Genomic DNA, 20164 nt, shown 5'->3' with positions numbered 1-20164 from the left:
ATGGTTTCATTCATTTTGCACTCATTGGATTATTGTTTGCCCTTTTTTATAACACTTCATACTTGCAATGCATATTAGAGCAGGTCACATTAATTTATTGCTCAGGGAAAAAAATGTTTGTTGATGCACAATTTACATCAAGTTAATAATCTTTTAAACAAGATCATTCAAACTGAGTTGTACTAGAAGAGCAGTACCAATTGTTTAACTGAAGGCCATTAAGGTGTAAAAATGCATATGTGTCTAGTTGGAGAGCATAATGCAATAGGATAATTTCCTGGTATTAATTAATGCCTTGTTGTTCAGTGTCACAAATTATTTGCATAAATTGATAATATAAATCAGTTACTCATCTACACGGACCTTGACATCTGAAGATGAGGTTTTACATGTTTCCTTCATTGTACAGAGCAGCAGTTGCCTCCTTCGAAGGTTGTAGGTTGGTGGCTTACAGTAAAAAAGAGAGTGCAGCCACCAGCCCTGAAGACAGACACTGCGCTCCCTTACCTTGAACACACCAGGAATACTAATAAGGAAAGTCGGACCCTTGAGGTCAGGGAGCAAGTCAATCATTTCAGTGATCGTCTCAGTGAGGAGAATCAAATTAGCCTGAAAAATTCAGCTGCTGGGAAGAGAGGGCAAGCAGCTGTCAGGGGCAGCAGCGATATGCACTAATGAACCAGATGAATAGTGCAAAAGCTAGAAAATAAAAACAGGACAGTTGACATTTTTCATCTGTCAAAGCAGAAGATGCATGAAAATATGCCCAGTTTAACTCTTTAGTGAATTTGCTTCCTGTCAATAATATTCTGAAATCTTTTATTGACTTTTGTTTCGTAACATAATATTGCTTACATTTTAACTATTCCTAGAATTTCTATTTCTGAGGTGTGAGTGATATTTGAACATTGTTAGCGCATCCATCATAAAATTACTCCACTATGTTGATTTAGCACTTCAGACATGTAAATACCAGTTCTGGGAATCAAACAGTTAAGGATACGTTTCAAAGAGCAGCCGACAGATGAGAGCCATTTTCGGCTTGTCCTGTCCCTGCTAAAGCTCACTGAGTAGCATAGGATGGTCTGCGTGTTTTGCAGAAGGTCTATGTGTCTGGGGAATGTACACATTGTCCTTTGTAAATCAAACTTATTAGCACATGCAGAAAAGGGTGACTGACTTTAGGGCACCACTCTGCTCACTGCAGCGTTGATGCTGTCCATGTTAAGGGATTTAAAAGGTACTAATACTGAATCCCAAGGACAGAGCCACAATCAATGAAAAAGAAAGTGTGTGGAGGAGTTTAAAGTCTACTGTTTGAAGATACATCTATGTAACAGTCCATGCAATCCACTCAGGCAGGACAGATATGGGACATTGATAATTACTTTATTTTTTTTGTGAAGCATCATATTTGAAATGCATACGTTTTTCACTAATGATGCACCTGTTTTTGCGACACTTCATTCTATTCTGCAAAGTATTCAAATAAAAATCGAATGTTCTGAGTAACTGATTTATTTTTAAATATTATACGATTAATAGTGCAATATTCAGGTTGCCATTTGGCAGAAGTGTTTCTTAAGGACAGAAATAAACATTTGATTATGGCAAAAGCATATTATTCTTTCTGTGCAGCAATTTTTCATTAGCTATCCAACATAAATATTCTGCTGGTTCAGCATATAACTAGGACTGAATAATTTATAATATTCTTAATGTTGTTTACATTTATTGATATGTACATTTCAGTGCTCAAGTATTCATCCATTGGAATAATTCTTAATCTCTCATGACTGTCGGTGGGACTGCCCTGATAATGGAGGAAGACAGAATTAAACTGGATGGTAAATACTGTGCTAACTGCACATGTAGAAATCGAAAAGCCAGAAGTGCCAAGATAGTGAATTATGAATAACTGGGGGGGTGGGGTAGTTGCATTAAGACAGATGCCATTTAACAAATGGTTCAGACTTTATTTGACTGACTAAATATTTCAATTCTGTTTTAACTGTCCTGGCTGCTGTTGCTAATTTTTAAATGCTTCCTTAACAAGGTTGCCATTCAAATGATAAGAACCATCCTAAATTAGGTTTTATAGACTTGATGGAAATAATTGTGAGCGCAGAGGGTACTTCATTAGTTCCCACCATATCATATAAGTTTTTATTCCCATTTCTCAAGTCGAGACAGCCATTTTTAACCTCTCCAAAATGAGGTTTATGTATCACAGACTCCAACAAAGATACTTTGAATTTTTGATTCTGTGTTGATGGGAGTACAAATTTTGAATGCACATTCAAATTGACAGTTAACAATTAAGGAAACCAATATATTTCAATTCTGTATGGTTGCTATGACAGTTGATAGTAGACTTAGTTCATTTTTATTGAAGTCTGTTGATGAAAGTAAATCGTTCAAGAAACTAGAGGAGAGAATTTAAACAGGAGGGAACAGAAATTAAATGCCCGATGCTTTCCTTAACAATTTTGAAACCACATACATGGCTTTATAAGGATTTTGAACGAATTTCTAAACAATCCAGATTCTCAATTCTCCCAGTGAAAAGCTATTTCTATTCCCATAAGTAAAGCATACTGGATCACTATTGACTCTGTTAGTCACTAATTATCCAACCACTCCATGAATTCAGATAATTGTTGCTGACACCCCAGTGCAGTATTGAAAGTGTCCTGCATTGACAGTATTGTTCCCAAGGTTTTAGACTGAAGCCCTGCGATACAGGAGGGCTATTACAGATTCTATCATGCTATTGTAAGAAGGGAAGGAACTTTTCCTGTGTATTGGCCAACAATTCCAAGCACAGATGAATGGTTATTAACTGCTTGATAAGTTACTGTTTCAGAGTAATTTAGCAGTTTGCAATGTTTCTGAGAAATGCAATAGTTTTGCAAGTCTTTCTTTCCTCCTTTTTGGAAGTGGCAATGCATTCATTATTCCTTTATTATTCTTGGGGGACATAATTTAGCATTTTGTGACATACATTACCTATATGTGTATGTATGTGTGTGTGTATGTATATATATATATATAAATAAAGATTCACAGTTACCAGCTGATGGAATTTACTTATATCACAACAGATATTTGGGTAAAATTAATTAGATATAATAAATATGTTTTTTTTGTACTGTGTATCATTACAGGAAGATTGGATGGATATGACCACAAATAAATAAATTGCATTAGTATAGCCCATTTCAAAACCTCAGGACATTCCAATGTATTTCACATGACAAGTAGCTTTTTAAAAAAAAATGTACCGCCACTCTTGATAATGTGGGATTGCACAGCAAGGTTCTCTATTTTGGTGTTGGTTGTGAAATAAATGTTGGCCAGGACGGCAGAAGTCATTTGGTTTTTAAAAAGTGACACTGTATCATTTATGTCTACTTTGGTGGGGGGGCGGGGGGGCAGTCATGGATTCAGTTTAACACATCCTTTGAAAGGCTATACCTGTGACAGTGCAGCACTCTCCCAGAACTGCACTGAAATATCAGCCGAGATTATGTGCTCATTTCAAGTAATGTTCTGACTCAGATGCTAAACTGATACATGGAGCTCATGTTGACAGGATGTTTCGAACATTTTCATTCACCTTTTCCTGCATGCACCTTCTTTGGAGGCCATTAATTCCAGTTGCTGAAGCACCTTTTTTGCTCAATGACCTCTGTGAAGTTACTTTGCCATGTTCAAAACTACTTTCTCTTCCTCATTCCTGACATAATTCTTTCTCAGACAGTTTATACATTAACATCGTGCTTGTAGCTAAATGGAACCAAAGCAGGAAAAATATTGTTTCATCTTGTACTTTGATCAACTTGTAATAATAATCTTTATTATTGTCACAAGTAGTCTTACATTAACACTGCAATGAAGTTACTGTGAAAAGCCCCTAGTTGCCACACTCCGGCGCCTGTTTTAGTACACGGAGGGAGAATTCAGAATGTCCAATTCACATAACAAACACATCTTTCGGGACCTGTGGGAGGTAACCGGAGCGCCCGGGGGAAACCCACGCAGATACGGGGAGAATATGCAGACTCTACACACGGTAAACTAAGCAGGAATCGAACATGGGACATTGGCGCTGTGAAGCAACAGTGCTAACCACTGTGCTACCTTGCTGCCCAACTCTGCCGAGCTGTTTTTTTGTCTTGTGTTTTGTTGCGGAACTATCCATTTGTATGAGCAATAGGACTCCCTTGCAAAAAAAAAATTAAGTCTGAAATATCATGATGACGTTAATACAAATTGCAGCTAAACAGGATGATGGCACTTTTCTAAAGAGGGACTGTGCAGATGACATAATTTAGAGCACTGATGCATGCTTGGTGCTTGTGAGAATGGACTACTGTTTGCTATGGCATCTAATGATGCCTGTTGTGAGTTGACTTTCTCTTGCCAGTTCAGATTTTTACATTTTTGTTTGGCAAGTTGCTAAAATGCGAGAGTTGATATCATTGCAGGGAGGGAAACCGAGCATCTGGGACCAGAATAAAGATAACAATGTATCTCCTTAACCAACAAGATTTTAGTTTTATGAAATTAATATTACAAGGACTGAGAAGGAGGTGTAAATAGAGTGAATTCAATGTCAATCAGGTATAGAAAGAAATAGATGGGAAAAGAAAAATTGAATTCGGGGAGATTAACAAAAGAGGCAAAACAAAAGATTAGAGTTCTAGAGTTTAAAATGTTCCTTTTTAAAAATCTCAAACAATTAAACCCTAAAGCATCAAGATTTCACACTTGTAGTTAATTTTCAGTGCCAGAGGGGTTGATTGACTGTAATTTACACATCACGTAATTAAACGGTCACTTAGACAAATACGGATAAGACTAATTTTCTGTGGCAAGATTAGTTTATGGCTACTGTGTGAATACAGCAGCTTTAGTGAATTTTAATGATGAGGCAATCAGCACAATGCTGTCCTTGCAAAGTTAATGGCCATCATCTTTTGGATTTCCCTGTTCTTGCCTTTACGTGCAGTAACTATCATTTATTAATAAATAGCAACAAGCACCATTACTTTTAACAGCAACGTTTGGCTTATAAGCTCCCTCTAAACTATTCTCCAAATGAATCCAGCTAAATAATTCAATTTTTAAGACTTCACTTCACACTTCATATGGCACAGTGGTTAGCATTGCGGTCTTACAGCGCCAGTGACCCGGGTTCAGTTCCAGCCTTGGGTGACTATCTGAGTGAAGTTTGCACTTTCTCACCATGTCTTCTTGGATTTCCTCCAGATGCTCCGATTTCCTCCCACAGTCCAAAGATGCGCAGGTTAGGTGGATAGGCCATGTTAAATTGCCACTTAGTGTCCAGCGATGTGCAGGTTAGGTGAGGTTATGGAGATAGGGCAGGGGAGTGGACCTCGGTAGGGTGCTCTTTCAGAGAGGACAGGTGCAGATACGATGGGCTGAATGGCCTCCTCCTGTACTGTAGGAATTCTCTGGTTCTATAACCAGACGACACTGATGTATGAGAGAAAACTGCTCTTGGTAATGCTTAAAACTTTTTGGGGACCTTAACACATTCAGTTTTCTAAATTGTCCTCAGTTGTGAACTGCACTCTATGTGACACTCATTGGATCTCCTTTGCCATAGATTGGATAAACATCTTGTTGTTAAATTTACTTTCTTTTAATAATTCAAAGGAATTAATTTCAAAATAATTCACTCCAAACTGCATACCCTTTTAAATAAAGCAATTTAAAAAAAAATTGAATTATCAGCATGTTTCATTATACAATATACGTTAATCATATCGCAGAATATATTACGCTTTTATTGAAAAGTTGTGTTTTGTTAATTGCTGGAGTCTTCATAGTTCCTGGCAGTGATTTAAAACCCTTGAAAACAAGGATCACTGCTACATCTCTTTTTATGATACTTTAAAGTTGGTCCAGTACTCATCCTGCTAGTACAATATCCTAGCCCAATAATGACTGCTGAATCCAGCTAGCCAAACCCCAGAGATTAAACATTGTAATAATGAAGCAAGTTAAGCCAAAATCCCTACGCCTCCTATTGGGCTTTTCTAAACTCTAAAATGATCTTGTGTAGGTTTTATTGGAGGGTACCTCTGGTTAGAATTCCTGAATTTATGAGTCATTTAATAGATGGTATAAATCTGTGGTGCTGCGCATTTCAGTATGTTATCGTGCATAATATATTCATTGAGGAAGTGGGAACAGCCCCAAAACAGTAGCATTCAGCAGAAGTAAAAGTGAGGTTTACTTTGCCAGTCATTCCGTGTAAGCAACATTCATGCCCTTTTAACAAAGATTTGGCTTGTTTCTATTTACCCTGAATTATGAGATTTGAATCGTTTGGTAAGAACAATAAACTGCAACCAATTCAGTATCTTTTAAACATGTTTGAAAGATAGGCGGTTGGTTAAAAAGTAATTTTCCTGAAAGAAATGGCTGAAATGTAGGTTATTTAAAGCTTTCAATGAAATTTGAAGATCTTGGTATGATGAATGAACATCGGTTAAAATCGGGCCGTTGTAGATCCAAATGCATTTCAAATGCTTTTATTTTTTCATTAAGTTGGCAATCTCTTCCTTTCTCTCTAATTTGTTTAAAATTGCAGTTTCTCTCCCCAATCTGGTTTGGATTAGAAGAGGAAAGAATAAATCCTGACAAAGCTCAGAGTATAGTCAGCAGGAATCTGGGAGCATGTTGCACTTTTCAGACTTTAAGACTTGCAAAAAAAAAAGCAAATCTAGAAAAATGTGATTCTGTGTCTAGGGCACATGCATGCACATACACAAATGCAGATTGGTAGATGAGATCCTGAGGTTTTGGGGATACCTCCATCACCAGTTCACAGTGAGGTGAGGAGGAGACGCTGGCAAACGGCTGTTGAGGGGAGCAGCGGGGCAATTCTTGTCTTCGAGGCCTGGACTGATGAGGGTGGGCATGCAACATTATATAACAATCTATTTTTGAAAAGCATTTAGACAGTTATATGGGTATAGAGGGATATGGGCAAATTGGGACTCGCTTAGTGGTTAAAAAACTTGAGTGGCATTGACCAGTTGTGCTGAAGGAACTGTTTCCATGCTGTCATACCTCTATGACATGAGGGTCTGAGGAAATAGGCTGATCAAACTTAGGAGTCTTAGTACATTAAATAGCTCACTGTAAATAATACAAATGCCACACAGATATCTGACCAGATGGGGAACCATGGATACAAACTTGAATTCTGCTGTTTGCAAATTTGTGCTGCGTTTGTGATGACTACTGAAAATGTGCATGGATTTAATTTTTTTTAAAAATATGTTTATTAAGAATTTTTAACAGAATTTTCAACCATATAAACAAACCCCCCCCTCCCCCCGTGTACATTGGATTCCTCCCGTACATATCAGTTTTCCGGATATGTGCATGGATTTAATAGATCACATTATCTCCAACTTAATTCATGGCATTACTAATCTGAAATAAAAACAGAAAATGCAAAAATAGCAGGTCAGACAGAATCCGTGGAGAGAGAAACAGAGTTAACGTTTCAGGTTGATGACTTTTCATCAGAACTGGGGAAAATTGGCAATTTAGTAATATTTGAGCAACGGGGTGGGTGGGACAAGACAAAGGAAGGGTCTGTGATCGGTTGGAATAAAGGAGACATTGAATGACAGAAGATTTACTCTTAAGGGACCAACGGGAATGGTGCTGGGTCAAGAAAAGAAACAAAAGCCATCCCTCAAGCAGGCGTGCTGTTGTCTGAAAGCAAAAATAAGAGAAAGCCAGTGCAAAGAAAGGGAAACAAAATGGAGCAGACAGAATTTAAGTTCTGAAATGATTGAACTCCATGTTAAGTCTGGAAGGTTGTAAAGAGCCTAATAAAAATATATGGTGCTGTTCCTCAGGCTTGAGTTGAGTTTCTCTGGAACAGTGCACCAGGCCAAGGATAGAAATGTCAGTGTTAAAAGCAAGATGGAGTATTAAAAATGGCAGGCCACTAAAAACTCAGGGTCATGCTTGTGGATTGAGCAAGGTGTTCTACAAAGCGGTCACCCAATCTCTGTTTGGTTTCCAATTGAAAGAAGTACACATAAATTGCTGCTTCACCTGAAAGGAGTCTTTGGGGCCTTGGGCAGTAAGGAGAGAGGAAGTAAAATGGCAGGTACTTCCAGCATTTTCTGTTTTCATTTTAGATTTGCTGCACCTGCGGTATTCTGATTTTTGTATTACTAACCTGGACTGATTTTCCTTAATTTTGACTCAGTATTAGAATTTTAATTAGGATTAGGATTTTAATGACCATGCAGCTGTCTAACTCATCTTTTTTACATAAGCAAAAAATGGCACTGTTGCGTACCAAAAGGTAACAAACCCTGTTTACACCCACTCAAAACAGTGTCACAGAAAATCCAGAGTGAAATAAGGTTGCACTTTGATTGTTTTAGCACCTTAATGACTGATATGGTATTGCGCATGTCTTAAATGGTCAAAGAAAGTGATGCAACACCATGCAACATTTTTGTAAAGGGTTAAATTATTTAAATGAATAACAAACAGTTTAGACTACTCCCGGTACTTTTGTTGTGTTCAATGCTCATCATGAATGTCAACTTATAAGCAAAGAGTGATGTTTAAATGCTTGAAATTTAAATAATTTATGGATTCTGAACTAATCCACCTTTGCTTTAGTGGAACATATTTTGGTTAGCTGGCTTATTTGAAAGTGATAGTGAATAGAAGGAATCTTAACTGAGGAATTAAAATTTGTTTTCCATACCCACTATATTGAAACTGTGGTCCCATTTATAAACCGCATGCTGATGTACTAGAATTTCTTTCAATACTTATCTGTCCATGTTTTCCCACTCAATTTCATTCAGATGGCTGCACTCCAAAGTCCATTCTACGGTGATAAGATGAACCTATATTCTCTTTGTAAAAAGATCGAACAATGTGATTATCCTCCTCTTCCTTCTGACCATTATTCAGAAGAGGTGGGTTCAATTTTGTTTTACATTATTGGTAGTCCTTTGACTTTAAGAAAAACATAGTAATTCAGATGAATGTCAGAATTCTGGAACACTCGATCCGCCAAAGGAAGCCTTCTGTTTTTGAGCAATCAGGTTGCATTATATGATTTCAAACGAAATCATGTTGATCACCGTGACTCCTTAAGAGGTAGAATCAGTATTTCCTCGTATTTTGATTATTAATTTAAGATGCAAATATTTAACATAATATTTTAATTGTTTTTTGCACAATATTTACCTGAAGTTTGCTTCATGTCAGGCAGCCTTGTAAAACAACTTTGACATACATCACTCTGGCTGGTAATAATGTGGGTTCATCCCCATCTGGTGAGTTTCTGATCTCAACCCAACCATCTGGGAAAGATTGAGAGGCAAGAAAACAAATGAAGAATGCCATTATAATGCTCAGTTCAAGAGCATTAGAATTGGTTGGCTCTTTCCTTCAGGCAATTGTGAAAAAGGAAAATGCACATTCAAACTGTGATGCAGAATAACATAAATTTTTGTTGCTATTAGAACTGTTCCTCATCTTTAAGTTTCATACAATTTACCAATAAATCTAGACTTTGAAAAACAAATGATTTATATTTAATAGTAATTGCTAGATGACTACATTGTGTTTACAATGTCCATTTACAGGCTTAAATAAGGTTAATAATGAAGTAGTTGGTTTAAATCCGTACAGAACCATATTTGGAAGGAGGCAGAGGGAAATCCTTGATGCAAAATTTCAATTTGTCTTTTCAATATTCTCTTTTAATTAAAATCTACTTGGAGCACTAACTGTGTTATTTGAAGATAGCACCTTGTTAGCTTTTATTTTGTTTTCTAATTGTTCGTACATATCTCATCTAATTCTTGATCAGTGATGTTTCCAGCAATGTGCATAGGCTGTTTCAGTTTAGCTGACTTAGAATCTGTGGGGCTAGATGGTACATTTAGGTGTAAACAATAATGTGAAAAGATGGCAAAAATGTCATAGGTTGTTCTTTATTGTGTCATTCAGACTGTCTGTTTTTGCTGTGATGCACATGAATATTTCACGTATCTGCTTCTTCATCCCCATTCTTCTTGACTAATTTTCAGACTGTCTGAATTTGCATTTCACATGGTAGCTGATTAGGAGATGTTGAGCGTGGTGGAGGAGCCTCAGCAGGCGGTTGCTATGGCGACCTTCGGCAGGATTTAATGATGATGCCACTAGTGGTTGGTTGAAGTCGGCCTGCCTGCAGGGCTACTCTGCTCAGCCTCTTATTGTGGCTAAGTGTGAAGTGGGGGTTGTGTATTTGCAGCCAAGGGGCAATTATCAGGGACCGGCCCAGATGGAAGGTCCCAGAGCTGGCAAAGGCTGAATCCAATCCATTCCTCCCCTACTTTCAGCAATGCCAGTGTGGAAAGATAATTAGCACAAAACAGGAGCATATCTTTCCTTCCAGCCTGACACAATGTGAATGTGTATGGTAATAGATTGGCTTTGTTTTTGTTAGTATTCTTGGCATTTGCTTCTTTCCTAGAGGTATGGGAGATGGATTTACTTTATTTGGGTTCCAAACAGGGAATTACTGTATATAATTACAGCCATTCATGTTCACTCGTTATTTTATGAAAAACATAGACTAAAAATATATATATCCTTAAAATAGATGAATAACTGTAGTGTTTTGTTGTACAGTATCATTTTCATTGCAATATGCCACAATTTATATATAAGCAAAGAAATGGTCAAAGTAATAGTGTATTTGTGACAAATATGGATCTCTTTTAAACTAACTAATTGATCTATAAATGTACAACATTGTAAAAGGAAATTTTGTATTAGGTTGTACTATTTTTTGACATACAATGTACACAACATTTTGCATTTGACAAAATTTGCTTCTCTGTCTTACACTTTTCTAACAGCTTAAATATAAATAGTTCCTCTGTTAAATGCACCTATATTACTTTTTTTTGGCATTCTCTTATCTGTCCTGCCTGAGCCTTTTGAATCTAAACGTTGAGTGCATTCCTATGAGCCATCTAATCCTGCTTAGAATAATTAAGCTGCTGACTTTTTGGGTATTATTTTGTCTCCAGCACTCTTTTAAAAAGTGAAGACAACATTTATATTTGAACCAAATGTTGAAATATACAAAAAGTGCACATTTTTAAAATAGGGGGAAGAAAGCAAAGGCGATTATGAATAGAACTCCGAAAGACCTCACGTAAAATAGCTCTTTTTATCACAAAATGTGGGAGATGATGGTGCAGTGGCAATGTCACTGGATCCAGAGGCCTAGGCTAATGCTTTGGTGAGACAGATTCAAATCCCACCATGGCAGCGAGTGGAATTTAAATTCAATTAATACATTTGGAATATGAAGCTAGCCTCGGTAATGGTGATGATGATAACTATTATGAATTGTTGTAAAAACTCATCTGGTTTGCTGCTGTCCTTTAGAGAAGGAAATCTGCCATGCTTATCTTGTCTGGCCTACATGACTCCAAAACCTCAAATGTAATTAACTCTTTACTGCCCTCTAAAAGCGCCTAGAACCGCAACTCAAGGATGTGCAACAAATGCCCACATCCCCTAAAAGAATGAACATTTTGAATTGTGATTTTGACTCTAACTCGCTTGTAGAAGTACAAATTGTATTTCACACGGAGGAATTCAGTAATCCGTATTGCCTCACCGCATTAACCTGTTTATATAACAGTGGCAGACAATGGTTCTCTCTGAATGAGAGATAAAACTTGTATAGTATAAACAAATACTTAAACCTCTTAAAAAAAAAATTCAATTCCATCTATATTATTTACTCTGTGATGAATTCGAACCAGAATGTTTAGTTAATGGAAAATGTTGAAGTTAATAATTTTTTTCAACATTTTATTTCTTAGGTTGGACATTTGACTTTTTAAAAAGAAATTGATTATGGTAATCGTTTGCGTCAGTTTTTATTTGCTGTGTAGTTCCAGAGGTGGCAAGACTACTAAACATTCTATACAGCTTTTGGAAATGCGCATTTTTAAATCCAATATTTCTGAAAAGAAATTCAGAAAATTCCCTAGGGTGATTATACGACAGTAGAATAAGAGAAATGTTAAAATGACCCTTTGATTGAATTGAAACAATTTGTGACATGAAAATACAAATTGATGTGAAGTGATATCCAATCCTAACAGACAGCACTTAACATGGCTAGTAGCAATTCTTTGTGATCAGGGATTATTTTCAAAATATGTGAGACTCTTCCAGGAGCTAAATGGCCATGAAGTATTGTTAATGTATTGGTGGTGATGCAGAGCTCTGGTGATCACTGTAACCTGAGAGCAGCAGCCATGTTTCACTAACATAGCAACTATTTGAACAAATCACCCACACAGTCCAACAAAAAGAGTACATTGGATACAGGGTGTGATTAACGTATAATATGGATTGCATGTATTTGATTTGTTTTTACCGCCAGTGACTAATAGTTCCGATTTCGCGGTCGGTGGTGAAGCAATAGCATTCACCAATGACCCCGAAGAAAATTGCCCACAAAGACTTAATGATCTCTATGAAGTGGATTTCCCCTTTCCTGGTGTCAATTGCATCTGGCACTAAATCCAGGGAATCTCCAGGTGTCCAGCAACAGTGATGTCATCAAGCAGGGTAATCAACCAATCACATTGAAGTATTCTCAAGAAGCAAACCAGGGAGTGAAATGTACTGAATTTTAACTTTTAATTAAAAAAAAATCTCAGAGAGCAAAATAAATGGATTAGAACACTAGCCTGGGATTAAAAGTAACTGAAATATCAATTGTTTAAAAACATATATAATTTTTCTTTATCCGAATCAGAGAAATTTGACATCCTACTCGTGTATGGTTTTCTGGATGGCAAGGTAGTTCTGCAGTAATTAGTACTTGGCACACTGTTAGAAAGCCAGTTATACCTCACTCAACAAGATGTAACTTTTTCAAGAGTTCTTACAGCGAGGCAAATAGCGCATCTGACAAGCTTTCATCAGTTCAGTAATTTCCACTTGATTGCTATTTGGTGGACTTGTCCAGCACACTGGGAAAGCATAGAATTAAAAATTAAAACTTGTGGATTTCCACATTTGACTGCACATGCACAAACTCTCAAAAAATGTTTTCAGTTTTAGAGGAGTATTGATGGTCAACATTGCAAGTTTTTTCATTGATATCAGGCCATTTTTTTCTCACTGTGTAACACATTTACAACGAAACAGTGGAAATGGGATGTTTGAAACAATTATTTGCATCACAGCCAATGGTTGTATTATATCCAACTGCACTCGGGCTGAATTATTTAAACTGTAGACATCTAGTTAAGCAGCAAAACATCGTTTGACAGGTTAAAAAAAAGATTCACCTAGTTTACTATCTACCAATGGCCTAGTTGTTTACCATTTCCAACTGAGCCTGATGACCACTAATGATAATGTATGTGGGTAGTGGTTGATTGGAAACTGCATTTCACTCTTGAAAAGGTGCTGCAGCTCATTTTTAGCACTGTATTTTGTGAGTTATGCTTTTATCAGAATGAGGAAATGAGACCATTCCCCATCAATACCTACCACATTAACAAGCCACTTTACGTCCTCTTTGTTCCTGACTATGGCTATTTTCTTGTTGACTTAACAAACTTCTTTGTTTTCTAGCTTCGACAATTAGTAAATATCTGCATTAACCCAGACCCAGAGAAGAGACCAGATATTGCCTATGTGTATGAAGTAGCTAAGCGCATGCATGCACTTTCTTCAGGAAGCTAAAGCAAATCATGCATCAGGAAGAAGAGAAAACAGAAGATATGAACATAAAAATGCAGTGTTTCTATATTCTATCATTATTCTTTGTTATTCTGTGTCTCAGGATAGTTGTACAGAATTTGGTGGCATAATTGGAATGCAAGTTGCCCATACCCAAAATAAATAAGTTCTTAATGACATGGTTCTGTATGCTGAACTGCATTTAATAATTACATCCTCTCAATAGCCTTCTGTGTTTTAATTCATATACCGTTTCCCTTTTTGTCCTTACACTTGATATTTTTAAAATAAACTTGGCATGCCTGCAGTTTTTTTACAATCGTATACAAATGTGTTTCCTGTAGGCCTATTGGACTAGACATTACTGTGCCTTGTTACATAACTCATGCTCCTAATTATAGCATTTATTACATCTATCGTGTAGCTTTGTGATATTTTCTGTTGACCCCATAGCTGCTTGGTGACGTTGTATGAATTTGCACCAAGTTTTGGTATGTTATGCAAATCAACATTTGGTTTGTATGGACCAAATTCTAAATTGCTTGAATGTTCCTTGTAAGTCACAACAATGCTAACCAAATTACTATTAAATGTTCAGTGACATTTATGATTTCTAAAAGGTGCCTTTATTGTTGTTTTTATGAAAAAAAAACATTTTAATACTGTAATTTTAGTTAACCGTTGATGTTATATTACCATGATGAACAATTACTCTTCAACCATATCTTTCCTTTGTGAATTCAAAGGTTTACAGAAAACCAGAATAATGCTCTGTTACCATGAAATTTAGCTATTTTGTTTGTTTAAGCTTTGATTTACCAGGAACTATAGATATGATCCTCCACCATTGCAATACTGTGTCAGTTTACCTGAAGATGCACTGGAGCAGCTTTGAATGACTGAAGTTCCATCCAAAGTCAACAGACCTTTGGCTGCTCCCTCAAATTTTCTGCCCCACTCATGGCGATTCCGGCCACAGGTGGGACTGGAAAATCCCACCAAGGTCGGTCCCTGATTTTCTTTATCCCCAACGCGCAGCACCAGCACTTTGCCACCAGTACTTTGCCTGTGACTGTTCTCAGTTAATTAAAGTAAGTTGTTCTGGTGGTTTCAGTGCACCTGAAACAAGTGAAAAAAATGTTTTAAGCTATTTCTACAAACATCACAAGACTATTTTGACAAAGCATTTGGATCAGTTCAACAGTGCTAGACAATTAATAAATTAATTTATTGATAAGATGTCAAGTAAATGTCCACATTTTAATGAATAGGATACTCAAGTGGGAAACAGGAATGCAGAGGATATGTTGAGTGTACAAAACATTTGACAGCTGAAGAATCAAAGTTGTCAGTTATAAAGCTATTCTAAATTGTGATGCAAGGTGTGATACTTAATCGTGCAGGCTGGTAAGATCACAGATTCCAGGGGATGTGTTGAATCGCCTGATCCCAACAAAGGTAGCTTTTGTGTGGTGTTACGACGGGCCTTGATGTTTTGAAGTAAGCAGAAAAAGTTAGTTGAGGTTTCTGTTCAAGATCAAGATTTGCAGTGAGAATGCTTTTTGGGTTCACACGTGAAAAATGGCTACTTGAGTAAGATACTGGAAAGTTGCCAGAGCTTGTGGAACCATACTCACAACACCTTTAAGTACATGAGGTGAAAACAAAACAGGAAAATCTGAAATAGGGCAAGGAAAATTGTTCCTTATTTGTGATATGGATTCTCTATTGTACAGATTCTTGACCATTTTAAATTTGATTTACCGATGTAGATGTATCTAAGTGCAGAGGGTGGTTTAATATATTCAGTCATTTAAATTACTTTTAGCTGCTCTCTAAAATTGAGCATTTGCCATCTTGAAAAACTACTGAGTGGTGAGGAGTACAAGAGTAAGTTAATTCATTGTCTTTGGCCCAAAATAGAATTCTCTTCCCTGAACAGGGAAAAAAATTTCAATAATTTATAAATTACCCTGTATCAAATAGAAATATAAAATGTATATTCTGAGTAGAACATGTATCTAGGAACTGCACATTTTAATTCCTTTTCATTTTTAAAATTAATTTATAAAGAGATTTTGTATGAAGTCCTAGCTAAACCCTCACCCTCTTTCCAGGCTTCAGAAATGACTATTCCATATTTTAAACTAAAGCAGATTTGAATTGTATTCCTTATTCCCATGAAGGGATTGTACGATGTCAGCCAAAGAAGATGCTGTGTTGGGTAGGATAAAGTGATATCACACTAATTAACAGTATAATATGGTACTGTATCAGTAACAGCAAATGAAAATGTGTTAAATTTGCCCTATTGTCTTTGTACATTTGTGGCATTAATTTAATGGTCGCATGTTTGGTCACAGAATTTCTGTATCTTTAAATTATTTTTAAAGCACTCTGTGTCATTATTGACCATTCTGGTGAATTATCATCATTAGCATTTATAATTTTCACTATTGCAAATTAACTTGTTTAAAGAAATGCCATTTAAAAACAAGCCTATCCTAATTTTCAGCCTGGAATTTATTGCGAATACAGCCAAATCTTAAATTGTTTTCAGTTTTTTAAAATCCTTGTGCAACTATTACGAAGGAATTTTATGGGGGAAAACCAAAGTACTATAAAATGTGCCTTTATATTATGCAGATGTGCTCAAATGTTTCCATTTAATTGTAATTAAATATATGCTGATAAAGAATATGTAATAAGGATTCCATTGCACATATTCCCAAAGCTTCCTGAGCACATTCATTCTTCAAACATTAACCAGAAAAATAGCTATTTTAGCAAAATGTGTGTAATGAGTTCTCTGAAAACAAAGCCACTTTATTGCAAAACTATGGGATAGATTGGAAGATAAATTTTGCTTTTTGTTTTAATTTATCCTATTTCAACACAAAATATGACAAATGCTACTTGCTAATATTAAATTTACAAATTGTGTTTATTTACTGAAAATCAGTCTGCTTTTGTATTTCTGACACGAGAACACGAGAATGTAACCATTTCTTTGATATAATTTAACAAAATGCAGTAGATTTCTGTTCCATTTCCTCTCCCACAGATGCGCATATGCACATATTTGTAGATGTAATGACATAAAAACCTGGTGATGATTTTGTTCACTTTTCCTCTGTTAATGACATTCATGTTGTTAAAGTTTTATATTTGGAGTGAGCATTTACATGCTTTCTGAAATCTGCCTTAATGCATAGTTACAAGAAATGTCTGCTGAGTCAAATTTCTGATTATAATTGTTGATCAGGTAAATTAAGTATTTTAAATGGCTGGAGCAGATGACATGGCTATCAACTGAGTAGTGTTAGACTTATTCTTGAATTGCTGAATGGATAATTTCCCATCCTCTGAAATGGCTATTTTATAAAGACTGTTTTTAACATTTCCATTTCTGAATTTCATATATTTTTATTGTCATCATATACCTTTCAATTAATGTACATGCTGCCATGTTTCTTAACTGATTTTGCTTTTAAATATGCAGCTATGCTGTACCAAGATAATTATGTTTGAATTAGCTCCTGAATTGTTTAAAATTTATTAACACAAGAAAAAATCTCGATAATATGTCAAATGATTATAATGAAATTTAATTGATGAAGTCTAAAAGATTGACTTCTAGATTTGTAGCATAGTTAATTATGTCAATCTAAGTTTAAAATTGTAATACTTGTTTGTGATTATCTGCATCCAAAACATGAAATATTTCTATCCACCATTTCTGACATGTTCGCTGTTGGCCTCTTTATTTCTGTCTGTGGGGAGCAGAATTCATCCCTTACAAATCAGTATGCGCAAGATAGTGATCCATAAAGTTTGAGTTTTCTTTTCAAAATCCTTCCTAATTATGAAAATCTGTAGAATTGTTAATATTGTTTAGGACTGTTAATTTAAACATGGTATGTGGTTTGCTGTGATGTAAAATGTAAATATATACAAATTATTAAAATGATTACATTGCATTTTCATATTTGCATAAGTATACTATTTCAAGAATGTTTGCCAATATAAGCAAAACCTTTGTTTTCGTTTTGAGAAATGTTCAAGTACAAAGTGATGCACCTTGTAAGAATTAAAAACAATTTTAATTTCTTGATTTTGTTAAAGCTGCATGGTCTCATATTTTATTACTTCAGCAATGCTGATTAAAATAATGAGCTCTGCATGCAGAAAGCAGTTGAACAGTACATACATGGATAATAAAGCTTACTGAGGAGACAGAGTGTCTATGTTGAAGAGTCACCTGTCAACATGCAAACAGTTGCCCTTCTTTTCAGTGTATTCAACATAAAGTTATGCTTTCCTATATTTGACTAGAACTACCACTGTTGGCTGAGACACAGTACACATATGTACATACAGAAACATTTTCCACATGAACTTATTAATTTGCGTCATACAAATTGTAATTTTACAGCTCCATTGACCTTGTTCTTCGAAAGGAGGTATTAACATCTAAAGAATGGTGTTGTTGCAGATTTTTTGTTGTTCTAAAGACTAGCATTTAAGCATAAGAATAATTGTTTCTGATGAATCATTTAAAATATATTATTCGCACACACATTAAATACATTTGATTATTTTGTGAAATTTGAATATTAAATTATATGGCCTGAAATCCAGGTTTTACTGAAATCATTTAGTGTTTCAGCAAGTTTATTTTTCTGAATGTTTGAAAGGTTAATTTATTAGCATTGTATTTCTGCTTTGTTAAATCCAAACAGTTCTCTCCCAAAGACGTTCCAATAGTTATTCTATCTTCATGCCACCTTGTGGTTGAATAGTTTAATTACACTTGCACAACTTCACCATCCAAAGAGAAATGTCAGGCTAAAAATGAAATCATTGTTTTCTTTTGTTTCTGGCTGCATATATACAAACCATGCAGATGCATCCTAAAACATATTTTTGAATATTTTGATTTTATATACCAGTGCTTACAAACCATGCATATGCATCCTAAAATATATTTTTGAATATTTTGATTTTATATACCAGTGCTTCATATTTAAAATTGCATATTCTACATTTCAGCATTGTTTAGTCAGGCTGATTGTTTTTGCTTTGAAATAAATATGGCACAACTGAACCATCAAGGTAACTTTATAAAAAAGAAACCGAACTCCAAATAACATTTTATCCACAACAAATGACACTTAGCTGTAACATGTACTAGCTGGGCAGTAAATATTAGTCGGGAGAATTTCCTACATCCATGGCATTGAAATAATGCCATGGGATCTTTTATGGCTACCAGAGGGCAGACTGGACCCAGGTTCATGGAAAAGACACCATCTTTAATAGTGCAGCATACCTCAGTACTGCATTGGAGTGCCAGCCTGGGCTTTATGCTCAAGTCTCTATTTTACTTGTAACTACTACTTGTGCTAGCAGTTCTGTTGTTTCAATTCAATAAAAATAAGTTGGAAGTTGGGTGTTTTCTTTCTGCTTACTTCTTCAAAAGGAGTAAGTGATTTAATCACCACTAGAAGTGTTTTGCAAGCCATTTTTATTTTGGTTTTGTCGCAGAACACCAGAAGAAAAGGTCTGTTCTGATCACAGACTAGTCACTTGTCGATGATACCAGTGATGTATATGGAATGTAGCTGTTGTGGCACTGTTGTAACCCCAAAATACCGACTGTCCCACTTTAACAGCTGGTAATAGTTCCCTTTGTATCACATGATATGACAATTTGTTACTAGTAAAATGTAGAAAATCAAGAGTCATGATTCTTAATACAAGTTAAAATACAGAGACTTGAGCACAAAATCCAGGCTGGCACTCCAATGCAGTACTGAGGGATGCTGTATCATTGAAGATGGTGTATTTTGAATGACACATTGAACCTGGGTCCAGTCTGCCCCTCTGGTAGCCATAAAAGATCCCATGGTATCACTTCAACAAAGAGCATGGTATCACTTCAACAAAGAGCAGGAAATATCCCCGACCGATATTTATCACTCAGTCAAAACCATTTTTAAAAAAAAAGTCACTCACATTGTGGAATCTTGCTGTGTACAAATTAACTGCTGTTTCCTCCTCTACGACTTATAAATGCAAGTTCTTTATTAACCTTTCTAATGTAATGATGTTTTTCAGGCATTGAATGCTCAGTTAAGAATTGTTCAGACGTAGCAATTTCCTGCAGCAAGTAACTATATATTTGATGACGAACGGTATCGAAAAGCTAAAATGCAGAATATTTACTTTGAAGTAAATTGTAAGAGTAGAATTAGGGTCAAAGTTTAAAATGACTATAAATAAAAAAAATTAAATTATCTGAACTGCTCCATACAAGTGATCAACGCATGAAATGAGCACTTGCATAGAATGACGACAGTGA

The 20164-nt window shown here is 35.7% G+C and overlaps 2 protein-coding genes across 12 annotated transcripts in view; one reads left to right on the top strand and one right to left on the bottom strand.

Moving 5' to 3' along the window:
- Positions 1-14808, bottom strand: part of LOC140426546 (uncharacterized) — a 205907-nt gene extending 191099 nt beyond the window's left edge. For all 3 annotated transcript variants that reach the window (XM_072511459.1, XM_072511461.1, XM_072511460.1), the window contains exon 1: positions 14670-14808. In XM_072511459.1, the coding sequence (XP_072367560.1) occupies positions 14670-14711 (42 nt within the window). In that variant the 5' untranslated portion in view covers positions 14712-14808. The remainder of the gene's footprint in view (positions 1-14669) is intronic.
- The window catches only part of nek7 (NIMA-related kinase 7), a 353502-nt gene extending 335578 nt beyond the window's left edge, over positions 1-17924 (top strand). For 8 of the 9 annotated variants that reach the window (XM_072511457.1, XM_072511450.1, XM_072511454.1 and 5 more), the window contains 2 exons: positions 8886-8999; positions 13693-17924. In XM_072511457.1, the coding sequence (XP_072367558.1) occupies positions 8886-8999; positions 13693-13803 (225 nt within the window). In that variant the 3' untranslated portion in view covers positions 13804-17924. The remainder of the gene's footprint in view (positions 1-8885; positions 9000-13692) is intronic. The other variant, XM_072511456.1, reaches the window with a different exon arrangement.
- Positions 17925-20164: the final 2240 nt, after the last annotated feature.

Source organism: Scyliorhinus torazame, chromosome 7 (genome assembly GCF_047496885.1).
Source record: "Scyliorhinus torazame isolate Kashiwa2021f chromosome 7, sScyTor2.1, whole genome shotgun sequence".
Taxonomy (NCBI): Eukaryota; Metazoa; Chordata; class Chondrichthyes; order Carcharhiniformes; family Scyliorhinidae; genus Scyliorhinus; species Scyliorhinus torazame.
This window is presented reverse-complemented; position numbering and strand designations above follow the sequence as displayed.